Below are 23,498 nucleotides of genomic sequence, written 5' to 3' on the forward strand. Positions count from 1 at the left end.
GTGTGTGGGGTGGAGTTCAGCAGTGAGACAGCTGAAGGAAAAAAAAACTGTTCCTGAACCTGGTGGTTTTGGTCCGAAGGCTCCTGTAGTGCCTTCCAGAGGGCAGGAGAGTGAACAGTTTGTATGCTGGATGGCAGGAGTCTTTGTTGATGTTTATGGCTCTCCTGAGACATCGCTTCCTGTAGACGTCCTCAATAGCAGGAAGTGAGTCTCCTATGACACGCTGGGCGATCTTCACCACCCTCTGCAGTGCCTTCCAGTCCAAGACAGAGCAGTTCCCATACCAGACTGTAATTATGACATAGTAAGTCATTATTATGAGAGACTTTGCTCATAAATTACTTTCTATCTCATTATCATGAGTTATTATTATTATTAGAAACCTTCTCGTTCTTCTGGCGGCAGAAATGGCTTCCTGAATGCATGGATGTGATTTAGTTGGGAAATAAGCTCTAGTCTTTCATAGGTGCCAATATGCAGCAGCATCCATCCATCCATTATCTATACTGCTTATCTATCAGGCTCATGGGTGAGCCAGAGTCAATCCCAGGTTGCCAGTCTGTCACAGGGCTAACACTGAGCCCATGTTTACATTAGACCGTATCAGCGGATCATCAGATTAACGTTTTTAAAACGATTAGTGTGCACACAGCAACACCAATACACGATTTGCGTGCACACAGCAATACCAATACACGGATACGCTCGGCTCCGCAGGCATCCTGCGCTCCAAATCACTCCGCCCTGAACAGCGAGTGCCCTCTGGAGGGTGCACACTCCGGCCTTGCGCAGCTCACAGAGCACGCGAGTGAAGTGAACAAGCTGTGATTCGGGACTGAGCCGCTGTGTGTGTGTGTGATCCCAGCGCACATCACTTACCACTTGCAAGTGGAAGGATGGCAAGCCTAAAGACAATCATAAGTACACAATGGGCAGTATTTGCATCAGTATTTGCAGTATTTTCATACTTTTTTATACTCTTTAATGAAAGGTGATACAAGGCGGAAGTCCGCGCCGTTTTTCAGCAGTCGCGTCACATGACCAACGCCAGCGAATCAGGAAGGTGGATGTCACAGTGACGTTGTCCAATGAGACGCCAGCTAGAGCTCAGCACAGCGTATCCGCGTATTCTGAATGTTTACACAGCACCGGAGCTGACACGATCTGGATTGAATACATGGACGCTGGCGGATTCCCGTTTCCCGGCGTTTCCAGGCGGTTTAATGTAAACGGACAGTGCATCCGCGAAGAAAACGAGACAGATACGGTCTAATGTAAACGTAGCCTGAGACAAACAACCATTCGCACCTATGGGCAATTTAGAGTAGCCATTTGACTAAATTTGCATGTTTTTGGACAGTAAGAGGAAACCAGAGCACCCAGAGTAAACCCACACAGGCACAAGAACATGCAAACTCCACATTGAAAGGTCCTAGTTGGCTGTGAGGTTTGAACCCAGAACCTTCCTGTTATGAGGCTGACTACTGTGCCACCTTATGTATTAACAGTACAGTTTAATTGATTTTCTTTGTTATATACGCGTAATGCAAATCTGAAACAAAATGAGTCTTTCTCTCCTAAAAGCTTAATTTTACTAGCTATAATTATTTAGCTTTTAGTAACTCCTTGTTTGTTATTTTTTGGCATTATGAAGTCAGAATAACTTCTGATTATATTCTGAAAGTACATGATTCAATAAAGCTTTTAAACTAGCCAAGTTAACACATTAGCACGATGATCTCATTAAAGCATAATGAATGTTCAATTCTGATTGGTCAGAAGATGCTGATTAATTTTCCCAAGCAGCAGCTCTGACAGTACAGCTGGCTTTTATTCAAATCGTAGGTTTATATTAATGCCCTTGTTTCAATATTCTATTGTTTCTATAGTAACACAGTATACACAGGGTCTTGGATCGCAGACACACATTTGCCCCTTTCCCACTTCTGGTGGCTAGGCTCACGTTGCTGATAATGGTACAAAAACAAATATTGGGCTATATAATCATTTTCGATGTTCAAATATTGGATGCAAGCTGAAATGTGATGTTTACCTTTATTTGTCTGCTTCCTGGTTCCGTGGTATTTTGTCAGCACAGAAGCTTTTAATTGGTCATTCTTATTGCATCGTCTTTGGCTCTTTTAGCTGGTAAAAGGAATGTTGTTCCTTAATAAATATGCAGTTTTATTTGTTGACAATTTGCTTTGGTATAAGAGGAATAAAATACCTCAGGACCTGCTGTTATAGGAAACCATCCAATTATTGATAAGTTTCAGATAACAGCATTTCCCATTGTATTTTATTCCTTTCTTCTCAAATATGTGTGTAATGCTAATTCAGATAATATTCCATAGATTACAAAAGTCTTGTTTACTTTCTTGTCTTAAAAGGCAGAGTAAGAAGATTGAGAGAAATAAAATTCTACATATATTTCAGAAGTATTTACTGAGAGAGAATAGTGAGGGGTATTTCACAGGGGGTGGAACACCAAAGGCAAATCAAAGCAAAAAAAAAATCCTGTTAGATTAGTGTAACGGTTCACTAGGCGTGGGTGGAGCACAGAGGACGGCAGGACAGAGATCAGGTTTGCAAAAGGCTTTATTGCCACACTTTTCTGTGAACAATGTTATATTGGCTAGACACACACACACACACACACACACAGAGCCAGCGTCTAGTCCGGAGATGAGCTCCCCTGCTCTCCGCTCTCCTTCCCTAAATAGGGCGCGGTCACTGGGAAGACACACACAAACACAGGTTAATTGCCATCAGGTGTAGTGATTCTGCCACTTACCTTCCCTGACTCCGCCCTCCTGTCACAGACCGGCGCTTGACCACGCCCCCGCTGCCACAATTAGATTAGATTCAACTTTGTCATTACTCTTACAGGGTAACGAAATGCAGTTAGCATCTAATCAGAAGTGCAGATAGCAGAAGTGCAGTATAATACAGTACGTACAGATAAGCAATATGTACAGATGAATGCAGTTATGTACAGCTAGTGCAAATGAGATGGTTATAGTGAGTAGAGAATGTTCAGATAAATAAATAGGATGTTCAATAGTTCTGTGCAGTATATGTACGGTAGTTAAGGGAGAAGTAACTACAGGTAGGACTATAAAAAAGGGTGGTTATAATTATAATTATCCTTAAGGCTATATACAGAAGTAGCTAACTTGCTATGCAGATGTCTTGTGAATATAAAATGAGTTAAATAGGCATTCAGAATATACACATATACATACATATATACACCTATACATGCACACCTAAACTTAAGTGTGGATGTAAGCATATACATATATACACACACGTCCAAGACTGGCTGTGTAAATAGATCCAACAGTAGAGAATATTGATGAATATGTACAACTATGGAACCAGATGTGCAGTTATCAAGTGCAACAAGAGTCAACACAGGTAGAAGGAGGGTGTGGGATCATCTGCTGGCAGAATTCAGTAGGGTGACGGCTGTGGGGAAGAAGCTGTTCCTGTATCTGCTTGTTTTGGTCTGCAGACTCCTGAATCGCCTCCTGGACGGGAGGAGCTGAAAGAGTCTATTGGCTGGGTGGGAAGAGTCTCTGAGGATGCTACGTGCCCGGCACACACATCTCTTCTTGTAGACTCCCTCAATGTCCGGAAGTGGAGCACCTATAATCCGTTGGGCAGTTTTCACCACCCTCTGGAGTGCTTTGCGGTCAGCAGCAGAACAGTTTCCATTCCACACTGTAACACAGTTAGTCAGGATACTCTCTACTGCGCAGCGGTAGAAGTTGCCCAGGATGACAGCAGACAGGTGGTTTCTCTTCAGTGTTCTTAGGAAAATAATAACTATTTAACTGTAATAATTAAATTCACACAACACATCAGTTAAATGACTTGATGGAAGGAATAAATTGATTATGAAACACGCATTTCTATTTAAAGCAGTCTAAAATTGTATTACATCATTACTATTATCATCATACTATTACATTTCAGTGCAAGAGCATTGTTTTCCTTCTATTACGGAAAAGCTCTCCGGGTATTTTTTTTTCCTCTCTTCCCAAGAATCTAAAGTCCTTCAGTATAACACACGATTGATTGATTGATTGATTGATTGATTGATTGATTGATTGATTGATTGATTGATTGATTGATTGATTGATTTGCTTTATTCCAAACAGTAAAGAAGAAAGATATAAAAAAAATTAAAAATGCAACTAGACTGCATTTCCGCAGAGAAAATGCAGTGTGCTTGCTGAGCTGTAGCAGAACAGCTATCATGCTAGCATGCTAAAAGCTTGCATGCCAACATGCTAACAACTAGCATGTTAACAGTTAGCATATTAGCATGCTAACTGTTAGCATATTAGCATGCTAACTGTTAGCATACTAGCATGTTAACTGTTAGCATACTAATCTGTGGTTGGTTGAAGAGAGCAACTGGACTTGCTTGAAGATTCTTGAAAACGTTTCGCCTCTCATCCTAAAGGCATCCTCAGTTCTGTCTGACTAAAGGGAGTATCCAGTAATTATCATCTCATTTATTTGTTAGCATGCTAGCTGTTAGCATGCTAGCTGTTAGCATGCTAACTGTTAGCACACTAGCATGTTAATGCTAACATTAACATGTTCACATGTTAGCTTTTAGCATATTAATCATTAGCATGTTAGAATGCTAACAGCTAGCATTCTAACATGCTAATGATTAACATGCTATTTGTTAAAATTCTAACACTTTAAGGCTAATATGTTGACAGCTATCATGCTAACAGCTAACATGCTAATGGATAGTATGTTAACTTTTAGCATGCTAACACGCTGAGGGTGACATGCTAACATGCTAACAGTTAGCATGCTAACATGCTCAGGCGAAATCGCTAACAGCAAACATGCGAACTCTGCATGCTACCATGCTAATCCTAACATGTTAACAGCTCTCATGATAACATGCTAATGGTGAACATGCTAACAACTCGCGAGCTAACAGCAGGCATGATATCATAATGGGTAACATGCTAACAGCTAGCATGGTAACACGTGAATGCTTATATGCTAATTTATATCGTGTGTGTGTGTGTGTGTAAGTATTCCTAATAAAGTGGCCATTGAGTTGAAGTTGATTTGCTGTCAAAGTCTCAAATGAGCAGATCCTTGCCAAATGCATCATCACCTATGGGGGAAGGGAGGAATGACTCAGTCAAGCTTCCACTGATTAGCGGCAAAATGGAGAAAAAATAGACGGATGAAAGGCAAGACAGACGAGTGCGGGTCAGAACCGATATCATGTGTGTGATGGGTGATTTGGCCTGAGGTGCCGTATGAAGTTTGGTGGATGTGTGGTGAAGTGTTACTGAGCAAAACTCCATTCATTTGAATGGGGCCAAAAATCAATGGAAGCCTATGGAGGTAAAAAGAGATGCGTGAAAACCAAGGAAAAGACGAGTGCAGGTCTCAGATGAGGGGATGGATCTGTGCAGGGACTTGGCCTGAGGCATCAAGTGAAGTTTCTTGAAGTTTGGTCACTTGGTTAAAAAAATTGATGGAGAGTGAAATTTTTTCTCCTGAAACACCATTCATTTTCAATGGGGCCAAAAATCAATGCAAGCCTATGGAGGAAAAAGGGATGAGCAAAAAGAAAGGAAAAATATGAGTGCGGGTCAGAACCGATTGCATGTACAGGTGCTGGTCATATAATTAGAATATCATGAAAAAGTTGATTTTATTTCAGTAATTCCATTCAAAAAGTGAAAATTGTATAATGTATACATTCATTCCACACAGACTGATATATTTCAAGTGTTTATTTCTTTTAATTTTGATGATTATATCTGACAACTAATGAAAACCCCAAATTCAGTATCTCAGAAAATTAGAATATTGTGAAAAGGTTCAATATTGAAGACACCTGGTGCCACACTCTAATCAGCTAATTAACTCAAAACACCTGCAAAGGCCTTTAAATGGTCTGTCAGTCTAGTTCTGTAGGCGACACAATCATGGGGAAGACCGTTGACTTGACAGTTGTCCAAAAGACGACCATTGACACCTTGCACAAGGAGGGCAAGACACAAAAGGTCATTGCTAAAGAGGCTGGCTGTTCACAGAGCTCTGTATCCAAGCACATTAATAGAGAGGTGAAGGGAAGGAAAAGATGTGGTAGAAAAAAGTGTACAAGTAATAGGGATAACCGCACCCTGGAGAGGATTGTGAAACAAAACCCATTCAAAAATGTGGGGGAGATCACAAAGAGTGGACTGCAGCTGGAGTCAGTGCTTCAAGAACCACCACGCACAGACATATGCAAGACATGGGTTTCAGCTGTCGCATTCCTTGTGTCAAGCCACTCTTGAACAAAAGACAGCGTCAGAAGCGTCTCGCCTGGGCTAAAGACAAAAAGGACTGGACTGCTGCTGAGTGGTCCAAAGTTATGTTCTCTGATGAAAGTAAATTTTGCATTTCCTTTGGAAATCAAGGTCCCAGAGCCTGGAGGAAGAGAGGAGAGGCACAGAATCCACGTTGCTTGAGGTCCAGTGTAAAGTTTCCACAGTCAGTGATGGTTTGGGGTGCCATGTCATCTGCTGGTGTTGGTCCACTGTGTTTTCTGAGGTCCAAGGTCAACGCAGCCGTCTACCAGGAAGTTTTAGAGCACTTCATGCTTCCTGCTGCTGACCAACTTTATGGTTTATGGAGATGCAGATTTCATTTTCCAACAGGACTTGGCACCTGCACACAGTGCCAAAGCTACCAGTACCTGGTTTAAGGACCATGGTATCCCTGTTCTTAATTGGCCAGCAAACTCACATGACCTTAACCCCATAGAAAATTTATGGGGTATTGTGAAGAGGAAGATGCGATACGCCAGACCCAACAATGCAGAAGAGCTGAAGGCCACTATCAGAGCAACCTGGGCAGATCAGAGCAGACTGATCGACTCCATGCCACGCCGCATTGCTGCAGTAATTCAGGCAAAAGGAGCCCCAACTAAGTATTGAGTGCTGTACATGCTCATACTTTTCAGTTGGCCAACATTTCTAAAAATCCTTTTTTGTATTGGTCTTAAGTAATATTCTAATTTTCTGAGATACTGAATTTGGGATTTTCATAAGTTGTCAGTTATAATCATCAAAATTAAAAGAAATAAACATTTGAAATATATCAGTCTGTGTAATGAATTAATATAATATACAAGTTTCACTTTCTGAATGGAATTACTGAAATAAATCAACTTTTTCATGATATTCTAATTATATGACCAGCACCTGTATGTGTCGGGGGAGTTGGCCTGAAGTATCACATGAGGTTTGGTGCATCTGCGATGGAGCGAGTAGGACGATTCAATTCATGAGCCCTATTCATTCTCTATGGGGAAAAAAACAAAAGAAAAACGACAAGAACAAGAGACCGGGAGCGTTGATCCAAAAGCTGTATACAAGCACACTACACCACTTCGGGCCAGACGTCTCAGAGTTGGAATGGTGTCTCTATCTTGAACGCCCTAGGAGGAGTAGTGGATCCAAAAAACGTGTCGGAATAAGGCAGAATAAGCAAACTTAAGAAGAACAATGGTGTGCTTGAGCAAGCACACTAATAATCAAAACATCGTCATAAACAAACAGAATAGCGTAGCCACAAGGCAGTAACATGTTCGGAAAGGATTAGGAAGAAGTAAATAACTTATCAAATCCTAACCCTCTATACTGTACCACCACTAATCAAATGTCACTTTCCGCCATAATAAACTATACAAAAGCAACAAACAAAAAAGAAAACATACCAGCATGGTATAATATCGACCAAATCATATATACAGATACTTATGTTATACATATATACAGTACATACATAGCGTATACACATACCTATAACTATACACATCCATATGTACACAGACACCCATAATATCATAATTATGCTATGCATATCTATCTCACATTTTATCTCATCTCATTATCTCTAGCCACTTTATCCTGTTCTACAGGGTCGCAGGCAAGCTGGAGCCTATCCCAGCTGACTACGGGCGAAGGGCGGGGTACACCCTGGACAAGTCGCCAGGTCATCACAGGGCTGACACAGACAACCATTCACACCTACGGTCAATTTAGGCTACATCCACACGACAACGGCAACGAGATTTTTTTTTTTTTTTTTTTTAAATATCGCGTCCACATGGGCAACGGATCAGTAAAATATCAGGTACATATGGCAACGCTTGCTGAAAACGATGCAATACACATGCCACACCTCTACGTGCGCTGTAAGACGGTCCCATCGGAGACACCAGAACAATAGAAGAAGTAGACGCATGCGCATAAACCCCTTCTTCTGTAGCATCAGCCACATAAAGTTTTGATTATTAATCAGTAGCGTAAAACGAAAGACACGGAAAGAGGAATGAATGGGGGTAGATGGAAGCCGGTACGCCAACATTCTGATATCCTCCAGAATTCTTTAATGGTCCGGAATAAATTGAATGCTACACGTTGATGGATTACTTTGTTCTTCTACGCCCTTTTTGAGGAATGCAGGGATCCCAGACGTCCGCTATTTAGCGGAATTCCGCTGTTTTTCTAGCCAAAGTGGTGGTGGTTTTTTGTTTTTTTTTAAATCTCTTGTATATCCGTTAAAAATATGTTTAAGTAAAATGACCAGCAGAATACGTTCTGATTTGGTTTGCTTGTTTAGCGATGTATTTGTCAGCTTCCTTTGTTCTCGTTGACATTCGGGAACACTCGGAAGTTAAATTGATGTAAATATCGCGAGACTGTACGCGATAGAACGAGAAAACAATATGGCTGCGCCCATTTGCTAGAAAATGTGTTTTAACTCCGTTCGTGCTTTTGTTTCTAATGCGTTGAACTTAATTCAATATGCAGGGCTGTGAAATTTCCGCGGATTCTGTTGCGAAAAATATCATCTTCACAAAACGTCTATTTTTGCATTAAAAATCATTGGGGGGGTCTAGTCGGTTTTAATCGCCTTGCACGAGACCGGCGGCTCAATACAGCCGGACTCGCGGAGTTTTATGCCAGCTGAGCGTGGAACACGTCTTGACTGCAACTCAGGACGCAATGTTGCCAGATTAGGCGGTTTCAAGTGCATTTTGGTGGGTTTTGAACATATTTTGGGCTGGAAAACGTCAGCAGTATCTGGCAACACTGCGAGTGCATGACAGAGCTAAAAATAGCTATATTGCGTGACCTGGCACCGCGTACGTGAATTTTGTACTTACAGGGTGCAAGATCAGACATAGTTAAGATGCCATCAAAAAGGAAAGCTAAGGAGGTGTTTGAGAGAGATGCAAAGAGGGCTAGAAAAGAACACGCAGACAGACTGAAGGAAAAGATGAAAAAGAACAAGTTTGCAAAACTGAAAGAGATAGTGTTAAAGAAAATTAAAAGACTTTCATTAGATGCTGTTTGACAGACTATGAACATTTTGTAAATAGCTTTAATAGAGGAATGCAAATACTATAGAACTAATAACTAATAGCCTTACTGAAAGATGAATTGAAAGAAATAGCTGGGAGTGATGCAAAGAGGAATAGAAGGAGCTAGAAGTAAAAGAAAAGATGTAAATAATATATTAGATAAGAAACATTAGTTTTTTTTTAAACTTTTGCTCTGTAGACAAGAGACATTGTGACAGATTCTTGGAAAAAGCCAGGACATAATACAAGAATCAAGTGTAATTTGGAAGACAACAGGTATCTCTCACTTAAATATTGAGCATGATTTTTCACAGTCATTTTGAAAGGCCTATCAAAGTTTTCTTTTATTAACATTTCTTTAAATTATTTACACATTTTTTTTACTTTTATTTTGATTAAGAGATAAAATACATAGGCACTTATTAGATATTTCAAGGTATTTTACATGGATCTTTCATTTTAAAAGAGAAAACTGTTGATAGGTATTTTATATGGCAAAATGAAGACCAAGACTAGTCAAATATTTACTTGTTGAGATCAGTTTTTTACTTGCAGGAAATGCTCAGGATACACCATATAATACCTAAAATGGCTTGGTGTCTGGGGCCCTGTGGGCCCCAGACCCCCGGCTTATGCTGGGGGGCTGTGCCCCCCAGACCCCCCCTTTTCCTCGGATTTCTTATTTACAATTTCACAGCCCTGAATATGTCGTGGAAAAAAGATATCGTCCATAAAAGAGATAGCAGAACAGTGTCCAGGTTGGAAGAAGTATATTCTTCAAAGCTATATTTTCATCAGATTTTTATAAATAATTTTTTTTGCCACTTATGTCATTGATTACAAAATATGCCATCAAATAGATACACATTATTGTTAAATTCTGTTGCTTTTCTATGTTAAATCTATGTAAAAAATGTGTTGCTATAGCATCTTTAAATGTTAAAATCTCAACAGCTTCAGGGGGCTTGCAGCGCCCTTGACCCCTGCTGATAGTTTCTTACATTCCTCTATTTTTTTCAATTACTGCTGGGATCCCTGGGAATGTATTGTCGGACTTAAACCAACATCTGAAAAGGTGAGATCACTCCTTTTTTTTTTTTTTTTTTTTCCTATTTTTGCTGGCGGGATTGTTTTTGGAAAGAGCACGGGCGGTGCGCAGTTTGGTACTGCTTCTGCAGTGTTTGGACTAAAGACTCTGCCCTAAGGGCTATTCTCTCTCTCTCTCTCTCTCTCTCACTTTGCACCATTACACAATAAATATTCACAGTGAAAATATTTTATACGTGCGTTTCATGAACCAAGTTATAGGATTTGTTGACAACTCGCATCGAGTTCGTTACACTTCTACCCGGCGTGAAGCACTGACAGTCATGTGGTTGTGACGTCATCGTAAAAAAATCCGTTCTACTCATCCAGACGACTTCGCAACGGCGCCGTTGCCAGATTTTTCTATTCTGGAACCCATTCTCAAAAGATTTCGTTTTGGGGCACCCAAAACGCCGGTGCCGTGTGGACGCCAGGCCAAAACTATAAACAATTTTATCAGATTCACCTGAATCCGTTGCCGTGTGGACAGGGCCTTAGAGCCACCAGTTAACCTAACCTGCATGTCTTTGGACTGTGGGGGAAACCGGAGCACCCGGAGGAAACCCACGCGGACAACATGCAAACTCCGCACAGAAAGGCCCTTGTCGGCCACGGGGCTCGAACCCGGACCTTCTTGCTGTGAGGCGACAGCGCTAACCACTACACCACCGTGCCTCCCCCTCACATTTTTTATATATATATATATATATATGCACACAATACTCATTATGATATAAATATATATATATCTGTACGTACCCATACCCACATATATACACTTTATATTATCAATAGAATGTTATTGTAATTCCTCCTCCCTATACCTCATAATGATCTGTTCCTTATACCTTTTTTTAACTGGTTTATAGTTGTACATAGCAAGAAGGTCCTGGGTTCGAGCCCCGGGGCTGGCAAGGGCCTTTCTGTGTGGAGTTTGCATGTTCTCCCCGTGTCCGCGTGGGTTTCCTCCGGGTGCTCCGGTTTCCCCCACAGTCCAAAGACATGCAGGTTAGGTTAACTGGTGACTCTAAATTGACCGTAGGTGTGAATGTGAGTGTGAATGGTTGTCTGTGTCTATGTGTCAGCCCTGTGATGACCTGGCGACTTGTCCAGGGTGTACCCCGCCTTTCGCCCGTAGTCAGCTGGGATAGGCTCCAGCTTGCCTGCGACCCTGTAGAAGGATAAAGCGGCTAGAGATAATGAGATGAGAGTTGTACATTTCATGAGCTCCACATTCAAACTGTTCCATAGCTTTACTCCACAAATAGAAATACTGAACATTTTTAACGTTGTGGTAGCACTGCGAATTTTAAATTTCAATTTCCCTCTGAAATTATAGCCCCCCTCTCTATCCGAGAACATTGTTTGTTTGGCTATTCCTTGGTACTTTATAATTCCTTACTTTGTACATTATTAAGGCAGTTTTATATTTTATAATATCCCTGAATTTTAAACATTCTGAATTTAAGAATAGTGAATTAGTATGATCTCTGTAACCAGCACTGTGAATTATTCTTATAGCTCTTTTCTGAAGTATAGTTATCCAATGAGGAAATTGCTTTGATTAAATATTTCTGTGCCGTGTACTTCAGCAACTTATGGGACTTCTCGCAATACTTCAAGCTTTTACTCCTGAGAAGCTGGAGTTTAATGACTTGTACCCAAAAAGTGTGGGTTTGGTTTGCCTTTTTTATTTTTCTTCAAAAAAAATATCCAACAGGCTTATTTTCTGGTGAATATGATTAAAACAGTGATAAACTTGTGATGAACATTGACAGTGTATAGGTTCATACAGTCTCATGCAGCTGTTGGTAAGGAGGTTTCAATCTATTTTTTCCCTCTTATAATTTTTTTTTCAGGACATTTCACACAAATCTGCTGGCACAGAGGGAATGAGCAGACGAGAGTACAGGAGGCGCCATTACTACGCCAAAGAAGACAGTGATGAGGAGCAGACATAACACACAAACAGGCTGAGTTTAAAACTCCTGATGCAGCCATTGTATGTACATTTATTGAAAATTTGTAGTCATTTGTAATAATGGCAGAATCTTTATGTATAGAAAAAAGTTTCCAAAATAACACTTGTGTGGGTTTATCTAATGTTTAAAAAAATATATATAATTTTGGAGTTGTAAATAATTTTATTTTGTAAGCAGCTCTGTGTGAGAGCAGTGTTTTAATGTAACTTTAAAACAATTTTTTAAGGATTTTACTCTTTCTATATGACATCTGCCTGTTTTTCCGTCCACACTCAGTTCTACCAGCATCCTGAGTGCACAGTAGATTATTATCAGTCAGTCTCATTTCAGGGATTATAGTCATAACAGATATAGTCACAGTGAAGAATGTTTTTGAGTATTAAACCAGCTTTTGTTTTTACATTTTCAGTGTTGCAGCTACAAAAATACAGTGACTTGAGGCCTTGATAAAGAGCATATTACAAATATATTAGCAGAGCATAAAACAGTAACTCAGGCATCTTTTACAAAAATAACCAATGTAATTTCGATTTGATTTTAAGGAGGTTTTTGTGCAGTGTGTTTGGTAAAGTACTGAGTAACACTGTAAATTAAGAGGTTGCACTTATGGAGAAGGTACTTGGGATTGAAGTCTAAGATTTATGAAAGTTGAAATTGCATGGCACAGAAGCACAATAGTGCTGCAGGAAGAGAGGGCGAGATGAGAAGGTCAGGTCAGAATCTGTACATAAATTAATTTTTAAAAAACCGTGAAATACATTAAAATTGAACTGCATGAAGAAACCCCGGGCCCTTTGAACGTGGCTGCATGCATTACATACGTGCACGCAGTGAGTAGCATTGCCGCCTATTGCTCCAGGCTTGGTTCGATCCTGAGCTCAGGTTGTTGTCTGTGTGGATTTGATTTTAAACTCTTAAATTGCCTGAGTGTAAATGACTATATGAACGTGCATGCGTGTTGCCCGGTGATGGACTGGTGTCCCGTCCAGGGTGTATTCCTGCTTCATCCCAGTGTTCCTGGGATAGGCTCCAGATCCAACATGACCAGGATAACTAACCATTCAGCACTTACTGAAGATGAATGATTTATTATATAGAAGACCAGGTTTATCATGTGCATGTGTAAAAGTGTTCATAACTTTTCTTGCCAAGAAAGCAGCTTTTAGGCAACAATATTTAGCTTTAGGTATATATAATTAATTGTCATATCTGTACAGAAAACAGCTTTACATGATATGAAGCATTTAAGTTCAGGATATAATTGGTAGCTGTAGTCTTTTTCTAGACAGAATACATTGCGATAAGAAAAACTGAATGTGGACAGGACGTTCGTCATATGATGCCAGTTAAGTGCCTCAGTCAGGAAAAATCATGTTAACATTTGTAAAGACTGAATATTGCTGTTTGTTCTTAAATACCAGTTTGAATGGGGTTTTTTTCTGCTTGGGTGTCTGTTTCTTTTTATACACACACGCACGCTCTTACTGTCCATACTGTAATATATACAGTTCCAGGCAAAAGTTTGGACACACCTTCATAAGTTTTTCTGTAGTTTGACTATTTTCTACATTGTGGAACAATATTGAAGAAATCAAAACTATGAAATAACGTGGAACGTATATGGAATTATGTGGTAAAAGTGTTAAAAAAGGTGTTTCATATTTTAGATTGTTCAAAGTAGCCAGTGTTTACCTTGATTACACTTTGCACACTATTGGCATTATCTTAACCAGCTTCATGAGGGAGTCACCTGGAATGCTTTTCAATTAACAGGTGCCTCATTAAAAGTTAATTAGTGCAATTTCTTGCCTTCTTAATGCATTTGAGATCAAATAATAAAAATACAGTAAATAGCTCTATTCCACAACTGTAGTAATCCATATTATGTCAAGAACTGCTCAACTCAGTAAAGAGAAACGACATCCATCATTAAGACATGAAGTGACTTTTAATAAAAAAAATAAAGAAAAATCCTTGAATTAGAAGGTGTTTCCAAACTTTTGACTGGTATTTATACACACAGTACCAGTCAGAAGTTTGGACACACTCGTTCATAGTGCGCGCGCGTGTGTGTGTATTCTATATGTAGTTGTGTTGTATGAAGCATTTGCACTAACTTTATATACAAAGATGTGACTTGTAAAATTTTATACTCACTTGTCTGTATAAATTTTTAGGTAAAATTCTTATTTGTCTTGGTTTACAACAATGTCTATTTTTGTATCAAAAAGAAAAATCTTTACATGCTAATGTTGTTACCAAATGCTTTGTTTATAAAATATTAATATTTGAAATGTTAAGCACATTCTGCATTACGCTACTTCACATTTTGAAATCTACAATTCTCCGTCCATACAAAGTAAATGTTTATTGATTTTAAAAACAGCATGAAATTAAATGGAATTGTTGTGGTTTATGAAAGGGCCTGTGTGTCTAATGAAACTTATTCTAACTAAACCTGGTTCCTGAAAGACACCTATTCAAATACAAATTTTCAGCGCCATTATACATTTCAGTGGGTTTTTAAACAATATTTTTCTGAATATTTGGCTCACTCTGCTGTTTTGTTGAGCTGACAGTTGAAACAGAACCAGTATTATTTGGTTTCATTAAACTTTATTAAAAAATAAATCAATAAAAAATATAATTAATTTCATTCTGGTACCAACTAATGTAGATAACATCTCATCTCATTATCTCTAGCCGCTTTATCCTTCTACAGGGTCGCAGGCAAGCTGGAGCCTATCCCAGCTGACTACGGGTGAAAGGCGGGGTACACCCTGGACAAGTCGCCAGGTCATCACAGGGCTGACACATAGACACAGACAACCATTCACACTCACATTCACACCTACGGTCAATTTAGAGTCATCAGTTAACCTAACCTGCACGTTTTTGGACTGTGGGGGAAACCAGAGCACCCGGAGGAAACCCACGCGGACACGGGGAGAACATGCAAACTCCACACAGAAAGGCCCTCGCCGGCCACGGGGCTCGAACCCGGACCTTCTTGCTGTGAGGCGACAGTGCTAACCACTACACCACCGTGCCGCCCGTAGAAAACATGAATTTCATAAAATTAAATAAGCAAAACACAAAGGGGACTGACACAATGAATCTTTCACACATAATGCACAAAAATGTTAAATTAGCAAACCTTTCCTAAAAACGAGTGTGCAAAAGAAAGTTTGGCCAAGATTGTTTGGTTATCGTTCATAAAATCACAAAGACTATTCCTTAATTCCACATTTTAAAAATGAATATTTTAAAAAATGTACATTGAAAAATAAGTGTGTGTGTATATATATATATATATATATATATATATAATTTTTTTTTTAACAAGATCACTTGGGGAAATCTAAAATCACATCTAAAAACATTAGGAAAATCATTAAAAAAAAAAACCCCACTTTTCCACTGGATAGAAAAATCACAATTCTCCTGAGTTATCTAGGGCAACTCTAGTCATAATGTAACCACTATCTGCTTCACTTCCTTTTAACTCTTCTGTACACTTGGTGTGAATCACATGTTAGATCATGAGCTCCTTTCTTGTGGCAGACGATGTGAACCAGCTTGAGATTTTCTCTTGTGAATAGCAGCTTGTAGAAATAGTCCAGGTTTATATCACTGCTCTTTTTACCTTGAAGCGCATTGACCAGAGTGGGTATGATGGTTCTCTTCTTCTCAATCCTGAAACAGAGAAGCTTTATTAAGCTATTTTGCGGTATGAGTAAACAAAGAAAACAACTTTATTCATCACACACTTGTGAAATTTCCTCTCTGCATTTAACCCATCTGAAGTAGTGAACACATGCGCACACATACCCAGAGCAGTTGGGAGTTAGGTGCCTCGCTCAAGGGCACCTCAGCCAAGGCTGTCCCATATTAACCTAACCTGCATGTCTTTGGACTGTGGGGGAAACCCACGCGGACACGGGGAGAACATGCAAACTCCACACAGAAAGGCCCTTGTCGGCCGCTGGGTTCGAACCCAGAACCTTCTTGCTGTTCACCGTGCCGCCCAAGAGTAAAAGAAAGAGATTTAATCCAAGTAATATTTGGAGGGGGGAGGGGAAGACAAAGAACCAGGGTTGCTGAATCTAAGCGTTTGGAATAAAGAAAATGAGAAAGAGGAACAAATGAGGAGAGCCCCGCAGTGTGTACCTGTGCTGTGGCAGCATCATAGTCTATAGCTACTTTTACATGAGCACTTGTGCTGGAACAAGCTGTTCCTGGAAAAAGTTGTCCCGGCGCAACTGCCCGTCTAAACATGATTTGTTCTGGGACAATTTGACTCCAGTGGGCATAACTTGCTCCACTTTATGAGGTGGTGCAACTTGTTCCCGCTTACTGTCTAAACGCAATCAGTGGCAAGTGGCAGGGCTTACGCATGCGCGGTAGTATTCAGGTCATTTATCATCTGGACAAGTCCGCTTCGCTGCAAATTCAATGTTCGGTTCATCTCAAGTGCTTTTCCTTGTCAAATTTCTCTGCCTTTAAACAATGGGGTCAAGCAATTTCCAAGCCCATTGCAGTGATAACTGGACTAAAGAATAAGTCCAGTTATCCAATCCTCATCCAGTTGTGGGGAGATGCAGATACCCAGGCTGGATTTGGAGAAATCGGGCCACAATGCGCCAATTTACCACTGAACTGCTGAAAGTTTAAACAGAAACAAGCAGCGAGAGGACAATCAACAAGTTAAAAACAAGCTTCTGATCACTGATTTGCACATGCAGACATTTGTGTTTACCTCTCTAACCTCCAGTTTGCCACTGAGAGAGCGAGTGTGTAAACACGAAGGAAAGTGGGCGCAAACTGTTCCAGGCGCACTTTGTTCCCGCTGCCCGTGTAAAAGCAGCTTATGAGATTTATTTTGCTAGTTGAAACATACAGAAGTGATAATACAGAGGTTTTGCTCACCTGTGGTCCAGATTCCAGGTGCTGAAAAGGATTCTACTCTCACGGTTACCATATGGGTTTATTGAGTGGAGAGATTCACACCGGTCCAGATTAAAGGCACCCTGATAACACAAGTCTAAAAATGTTTAAAGTGATACATACAGATCTTTTGGGAAAGAAATACTCTAGATTACTGAATTTTGTATCAAGAGTAAATTATGTTTGGTTCAGTATAAATTCAATATTTTGTTGCACTCTCAGCTTTTTATTTTGTATTTATTGGGTGCTGCAGTGGTGATGGTACCTGGCAGGAGAACCAGCCCTCTTTAGTGCACAGTCGATGGAGCTCCTTCTCTGTCCTGTCAAAGTAACTGCCATGATAACGCATGGATTTCAGCTTTTCGGCCATGCTGGCTGCCACCTTCTGATATTCACCTTTCTGCCTAGTGTTCGAAATAGTGCGAGCATGACTGTCCACCTGCAGAGAAATACACTCGAATCAGGCAAGGCTTACAACTCACACCTGACCAAGCTTACACAAAAATTAGAAATGTCAGGTCAATGTGCAATGTGTGCCATACAAAATGCTTAATATTTAAGCAGCATGACTCCTCTAAACAAGAGTGCTCTGAGAGCACAATATCCCCTGCTTTGGAAGTGTTTGATTCCTTTTATATCACATCAGTTTTGGTATATTATTTATAGGTAGATTGTAACAGCTGTAAACTGTTCAATCAACGGCTTCTCTTTATTTTTTTCATCTCTAAATACAGTCTGTCCTGAAGACTTACCATGCATTTTATTTAAATCTGTGGTGTAGTCCACCAGACAAGTCCCTGTGATTTAGCAGTAACTACAGAAACAATAACATATTCAACGAACAAGTGCACCTGTGACTTGGTGCCGTTTTAGAAAAATCAGTCAATATCTTCCAATCAGAATTGGAATTAAACAGCAGTGTGGAAGTAAACATTATGTAATGGATAGAAAACAAGATGCCAGAAAATATATAAAACAAGAAGTTAAAACAGCACAGTGCTTATACCTCTTTCAAGTATGACCGTATTCTTTGCTCACAGTTATACTTCATGTATGATGACTTCGTCTTAAATCTTACGTCAAGCCCTAGAAATGGACAAGGTTAAAAATAAGTCAACATTGGCTTTCAGCAACTATTAAACTGAATGTGTTTGAGACTTTTGATTGAATCTCCCACTGAACCTTTTTCTAGTTTAAAAAAAAAGGGGAGGGGGGTTATCCTCAAAATTCTTCTTTTCTTGCCTAATTTATCTACTCATCCTGAGGTGACTGCATTGGTCACCAAGATTTAAAAAAAAAATAGCCAAAATGGCCAAACTGTATAATATACTATGCAGTTTATGATTTCCATTAATGTTCTGTTTAAAAAAGTTGGACAATTAAATTATGGATTAGAAAAGAATGACATGAAACTGTAAAGTGGGCATCACAGTGGTGTAGTGGTTAGCAATGTCGCCTCACAGCAAGAAGGTTCTGGGTTTGAGCCCAGTGGCTGACAGGGACCTTTCTGTGTGGAGTTTGCATGTTCTCCCCGTGTCTGCATGGGTTCCCTCCGGGTGCTCTGGTTTCCCCCCCAGTCCAAAGACATGCTTTTAGATTAACATGGGGCGGCCTTAGGCTGAAGTGCCCTTGAGCGAGGCACCTAACCCCCAACTGCTCCCTGGGTGCTGTAGCATAGCAGCCCACTGCTCTGGGTGTGTGCGCGCATGTGCGTTCACTGCTTCAGACGGGTTAAATATAGAGGAGAAATTTCACTGTATGCATTCTGTGCTTGAGCTATGCAAGTCTGTGCTTGAGTGAATGTGTGACAAAGGCAGCTTCTTCGAAAAACACTGCAGAAAGTTAATGCAATACTTGTCTTGAAGTCTTTATTACCTTCAAACCAGTCCTGATCATCATCTCTATTCTCCAGCTCTGCATTATCTTTCAGATTACACAGGAGTTCAGTGAGGATTTTTCTCCTTTTAGCTGAATGCTCATCGGTCAGTAGCTGTTGCGCTGCAGTGATCAGCTCTTCTGAGTGTCTGTCCAGCCCGAGGATCTGGCTGAGGTCATATATCACTGAGGTGGAGGAGATAACAGCAAATATTTATATATGAAGATCATATTTATTTGGTAGTTTAAATCAATTTTATGTTAATTGGCATCAGCCTAGGGCCAGATAATAAAAAAAAATTCCCTGTGTCCTGTTACACTACATCCTACTCGCTACAAACTGTAATGTGTATTATGGATGCTCAGCATCCAAGCTGTGAGCAAAGCTCCCAAAATACTGCACTATATAGTGCACAGGTTCCTAACCAGGGTCTGGGATCACCCCCTGTCCTGGACATTTTAGTGTTTTCCCTGCTCTAACACACTTCAATTCAGGAACAGCTGCTCAGTAGCCCATTATTTAAGCAGAATCTGGGAAAACACTACAATGTGCAGAACGTGGGGTTCTCCAGGACCAGGTTTAGGAACATATATGCAGTGTGTCTCAACCATTAGTGAGCCGCAAAACACCTCCTAGTGGGCTGCGATTCCCCCCAAGTCAAAGCTAATTTTTACTCATAGTAGGGTATAACTGCTGGGTTGCATCCAACATCACATCCACCTCATTAAACTACAGTCACACTACAGCTCGCGATGCTTTGCGATGGGTTATCGATGAAAATGAGGCATTTTGGTGGCAATGCATGGCGATATACATATGAGCCAAGAGTTGTGGTCACACAGTATGTGAACGCTTGACTGTCACGCCTTTGCGCACTTTTGTCTGGTCCAGCTCGAGCGGCCACACACGCTCATGGAGCGCGTTGTGCGCGCACTTGGGACCTGGTCGTTATGGGAAATACCTGATACTGATTTGAGCCCAATCAGCGCACACAGATACGTATGCTGTTTTCATGGAGGCTTTGCAAAGTATAATCATTTTGTTTCTAGCCATGTTTATCACACTCTTTAAATACTCTGCTTTCTGTTTTGCTTTAATTTTTGTAAATATCACACCTGCTAATAAAACACTCTTCCTGAACTTAGATCCATCGACCGCCGTCTATCTTGTAGTCTCCTGATCCCCAGGTCTTTAACCCAGCCACATATAAAAAGTTGTTCGCCTCCATGCTCTGCCAGGTTTTCATCTGTTTGCCTGTGTAGAACGATGTCTGCAGCACCAGGTAGTTAAAGATGTCTGGGAACTCAACAGATGGATAATTTTCCAACTCATAAGAAAAATCCTTCTTTGTTAGCATGTAAGGATCTAATCCCACTGAGTGGTTTCTATATCCACTTCTTTTGAGTGTACTCCTTGGTTTTAATAACTTGCTTGTTTGCTGTACACAAACATAGCAATAAGTTCTTGTGTTAATGGACCAGACTCCACTTTTGGATCTCATCATCTCTAGCCGCTTTATCCTGTTCTACAGGGTCACAGGCAAACTGGAGCCTATCCCAGCTGACTACGGACGAAAGGCGGGGTACACCCTGGACAAGTCGCCAAGTCATCACAGGGCTGACACGTAGACACAGACAACCATTCACACCTACGGTCAATTTAGAGTCACCAGTTAACCTAACCTGCATGTCTTTGGACTGTGGGGGAAACCGGAGCACCCGGAGGAAACCCACGCGGACACGGGGAGAACATGCAAACTCCGCACATAAAGGCCCTCGTCGGCCACGGGGCTCGAACCCGGACCTTCTTGCTGTGAGGCGACAGCGCTAACCACTACACCACCGTGCCACCCCACTTTTGGATCATTAATCCCTTTTGACTGCGAATGCCCTGCATGCATGGTTTTATGTTGGCTACTGGCACATCCATACAGCTTTAAATACAATACCTACAATTAAAAATAGTTTGTTTTCATTGCATTTATTTAATTCCTGGGCTCCCATCTGGAACAGTGATGTTGCATCCCATTAATAAGGCGGCACGGTGGTGTAGTGGTTAGCACAGTTGCCTCACAGCAAGAAGGTTCTAGGTTCAAACCCAGTGGCCAGCGAGGGCCTTTCTGTGTGGAGTTTGCATGTTCTCCCCGTGTCTGCACAAGTTTCCCCCACAGTCCAAAGACATGCGGTTAGGTTAATATGGGACGGCCTTGGGCTGAGGTGCCCTTGAGCGAGGCACCTAAATCCCAACTGCTCCTCAGGTGCTGTTAGCATGGCTGCCCACTGCTCTGGGTATGTATGTATGTATGTGTGTGTGCGTGCGTGCATGTGTGTGTTCACTGCTTCAGATAGGTTAAATGCAGAGAGGAAATTTCACAAGTGTGTGATGAATAAAGTTGTGCTTTCTTTCTTAATACACTTTACAATAGATTATTAGATTCTAATAGAATCAATCAATCTTTGGCTAATCAGACACTCTTGCCAGAGCAGTTGGGGGTTAGGTGCCTGACTCAAGGGCACTTAAGCCAATCCTGCTAGTCTAGGGAATCAAACCAGCAACCTTTTGGTCCCAAAGCTGTTTCTCTAACCATTAGGCCATGGCTCCCCCCCAATAGAATAGAGGAGTCAAAATAATTGGGGGATCTTTTTTTAACGGGCCCCAACTCGTTACAAGTATGAATAAGTGGGCTTTAAAGTAGAAAAGGTGAACAGTGTATAGTTCTGGACTTGTACAGTTTGTAATCAGTGACTCAGCACGTGCGTACTTAACTCACTTCCGTTCCAGCTCTGTCCATCCGGAAGTAGAACTAACTCAGTGTTATTGGGAAGATATAGAAAATAATCTTCTGTCACTACTGTCCCGTCGTCATACAAACAACACTGTACCTTCGCCGCAGACATCTAGAAAACAAACGCAAGACAGGTTAAAGTGAAACTCCATAACTCAGACGCTCAAAGGCTCATGGGGCAAATTAAAATTTTTATTTTAAACCTGAAGCAAACCGCATGCTTTCTTGATCAACTCTTTCAGGGTAAACGCCGCCACACCGACTTTTTTAGCTTCTCCGGCTCGCCTCACTTTAAACGGCTTTAGCTGTGCTTTCGGCATGTTTTTGTTTTAGAGATGGAAGGACTCAAAAGCCTAATGGGCGGGGCTTCCTGGCGTGACCAGACTGGAAGCAGGAAGTAAGAGCAGGAAGGCGGGGCTTCTCTTGCCGGATTTCCGCCGGACTGCTGGTCTCTGGGATCAACAACTTCCTTTATACACAAGAATAGAATCCTAAAATCATCCCCCAAATTTGTTTCTTTCTTGAACAAATTTAAACTAATTAATCAATCATAGCTTTATTTATCTTTATGTGCAATGAGTCAAAGACTCGTAACAAGTACACAAATTATACTTAAGATCTTTAAAATGTGTAAAAGGAGCAAAAGCAGAAATAATAATAATAAAGTTAAATTTATATAGCGCCTTTCACAAACCGAAGGACGCTTTACACAGGAGTCACACACACAAAAAAAACCCCACCCACACTAGGAAGAGTAATGTGAGATAAAGAGGAAAGTTTTCAGGTTAGCTTAATTTTGATAGATTGTATGATATTTTAAAACATGTTTCCACTGAATTAGATAACCGAGATAAAACTGTTTCACTTTGTATGTATGTATGTTATTATTATTATTAGTAGTAGTAGTATTCTTGCTTGGTTACTTGTTTTCCTTTTTATCTTTCTATCCATGGACATCTTTAACTACAGAATTTCCTACATAATTTATTTTCAATTTTATAAGTTGTTTATACTATATTTTTTATCAGATTGTTCCCTTTATTAATTTCTCTGTTCTTCCCTATATTTAATAGGAAGATAACGTGATAATTTTGCCATATTGATCTTGTACATTTGTACTTTTTCAATAAAGTGTTATTTTAAAAAAAAAAAGGATCTACAACTTCTGGTGTTATTTTCGTTTAGTTCTCACAAGTTCTGTCAACATGTGCCAGGTTTCCAAGGCCTGCTGTTTCCTCAAGACTTAGTGGACAAGAGTGTAATTTGAGGGTTGAAAACATTATTAAATTATATACAAACATATATAGATTTAGGCACTGCCTAAAAGCGGAGCTCCCATCTGTTTCTGGGTTGTAGAATTTTCTTATATCATAGCCAGTCTCTTTTGTTTTATTTCTTTACTGGCTAGCA

The 23,498-nt window shown here is 40.4% G+C and overlaps 2 protein-coding genes across 3 annotated transcripts in view; one reads left to right on the forward strand and one right to left on the reverse strand.

The window, feature by feature from the left end:
* c10h1orf174 (chromosome 10 C1orf174 homolog) overlaps positions 1 to 14,995 on the forward strand; it is a 27,178-nt gene extending 12,183 nt beyond the window's left edge. Inside the window, exon 2 of the mRNA XM_060932162.1 lies at positions 12,358 to 14,995. Within this exon, the coding sequence (XP_060788145.1) occupies positions 12,358 to 12,459 (102 nt within the window). The 3' untranslated portion in view covers positions 12,460 to 14,995. The remainder of the gene's footprint in view (positions 1 to 12,357) is intronic.
* On the reverse strand, positions 14,410 to 22,468 carry dffb (DNA fragmentation factor, beta polypeptide (caspase-activated DNase)). Of its 2 annotated transcripts, none has more exons than XM_060932161.1 (7): positions 22,292 to 22,468; positions 22,074 to 22,200; positions 19,303 to 19,488; positions 18,434 to 18,513; positions 17,693 to 17,866; positions 17,410 to 17,510; positions 14,410 to 16,176 (listed from the first exon to the last, which is right to left on the reverse strand). In XM_060932161.1, exons 1-7 carry the CDS (start codon positions 22,406 to 22,408, stop codon positions 15,972 to 15,974), a joined length of 990 nt encoding a protein of 329 aa, XP_060788144.1. In that variant the 5' UTR covers positions 22,409 to 22,468; the 3' UTR covers positions 14,410 to 15,971. The 2 variants fall into 2 exon arrangements, with proteins under 2 accessions (XP_060788144.1, XP_060788143.1); XM_060932160.1 differs by having other exon boundaries at positions 22,065 to 22,200.
* Between the last annotated feature and the right edge of the window lie 1,030 nt (positions 22,469 to 23,498).

The sequence above is a fragment of the Neoarius graeffei genome, chromosome 10 (genome assembly GCF_027579695.1).
Source record: "Neoarius graeffei isolate fNeoGra1 chromosome 10, fNeoGra1.pri, whole genome shotgun sequence".
Taxonomy (NCBI): domain Eukaryota; kingdom Metazoa; phylum Chordata; class Actinopteri; order Siluriformes; family Ariidae; genus Neoarius; species Neoarius graeffei.

Coding starts and splice junctions, on each gene's coding strand:
- dffb (XM_060932160.1), bottom strand. CDS start 22,408: ATGCCGAAAGCACAGCTAAAGCCGTTTAAAGTGAGGCGAGCCGGAGAA. Junction 22,201..22,291: donor AAGCATGCGGTTTGCTTCAG/GTTTAAAATAAA, acceptor TTTGTTTTCTAG/ATGTCTGCGGCGAAGGTACA. Junction 17,511..17,692: donor AGGGCTGGTTCTCCTGCCAG/GTACCATCACCA, acceptor TTGTGTTATCAG/GGTGCCTTTAATCTGGACCG.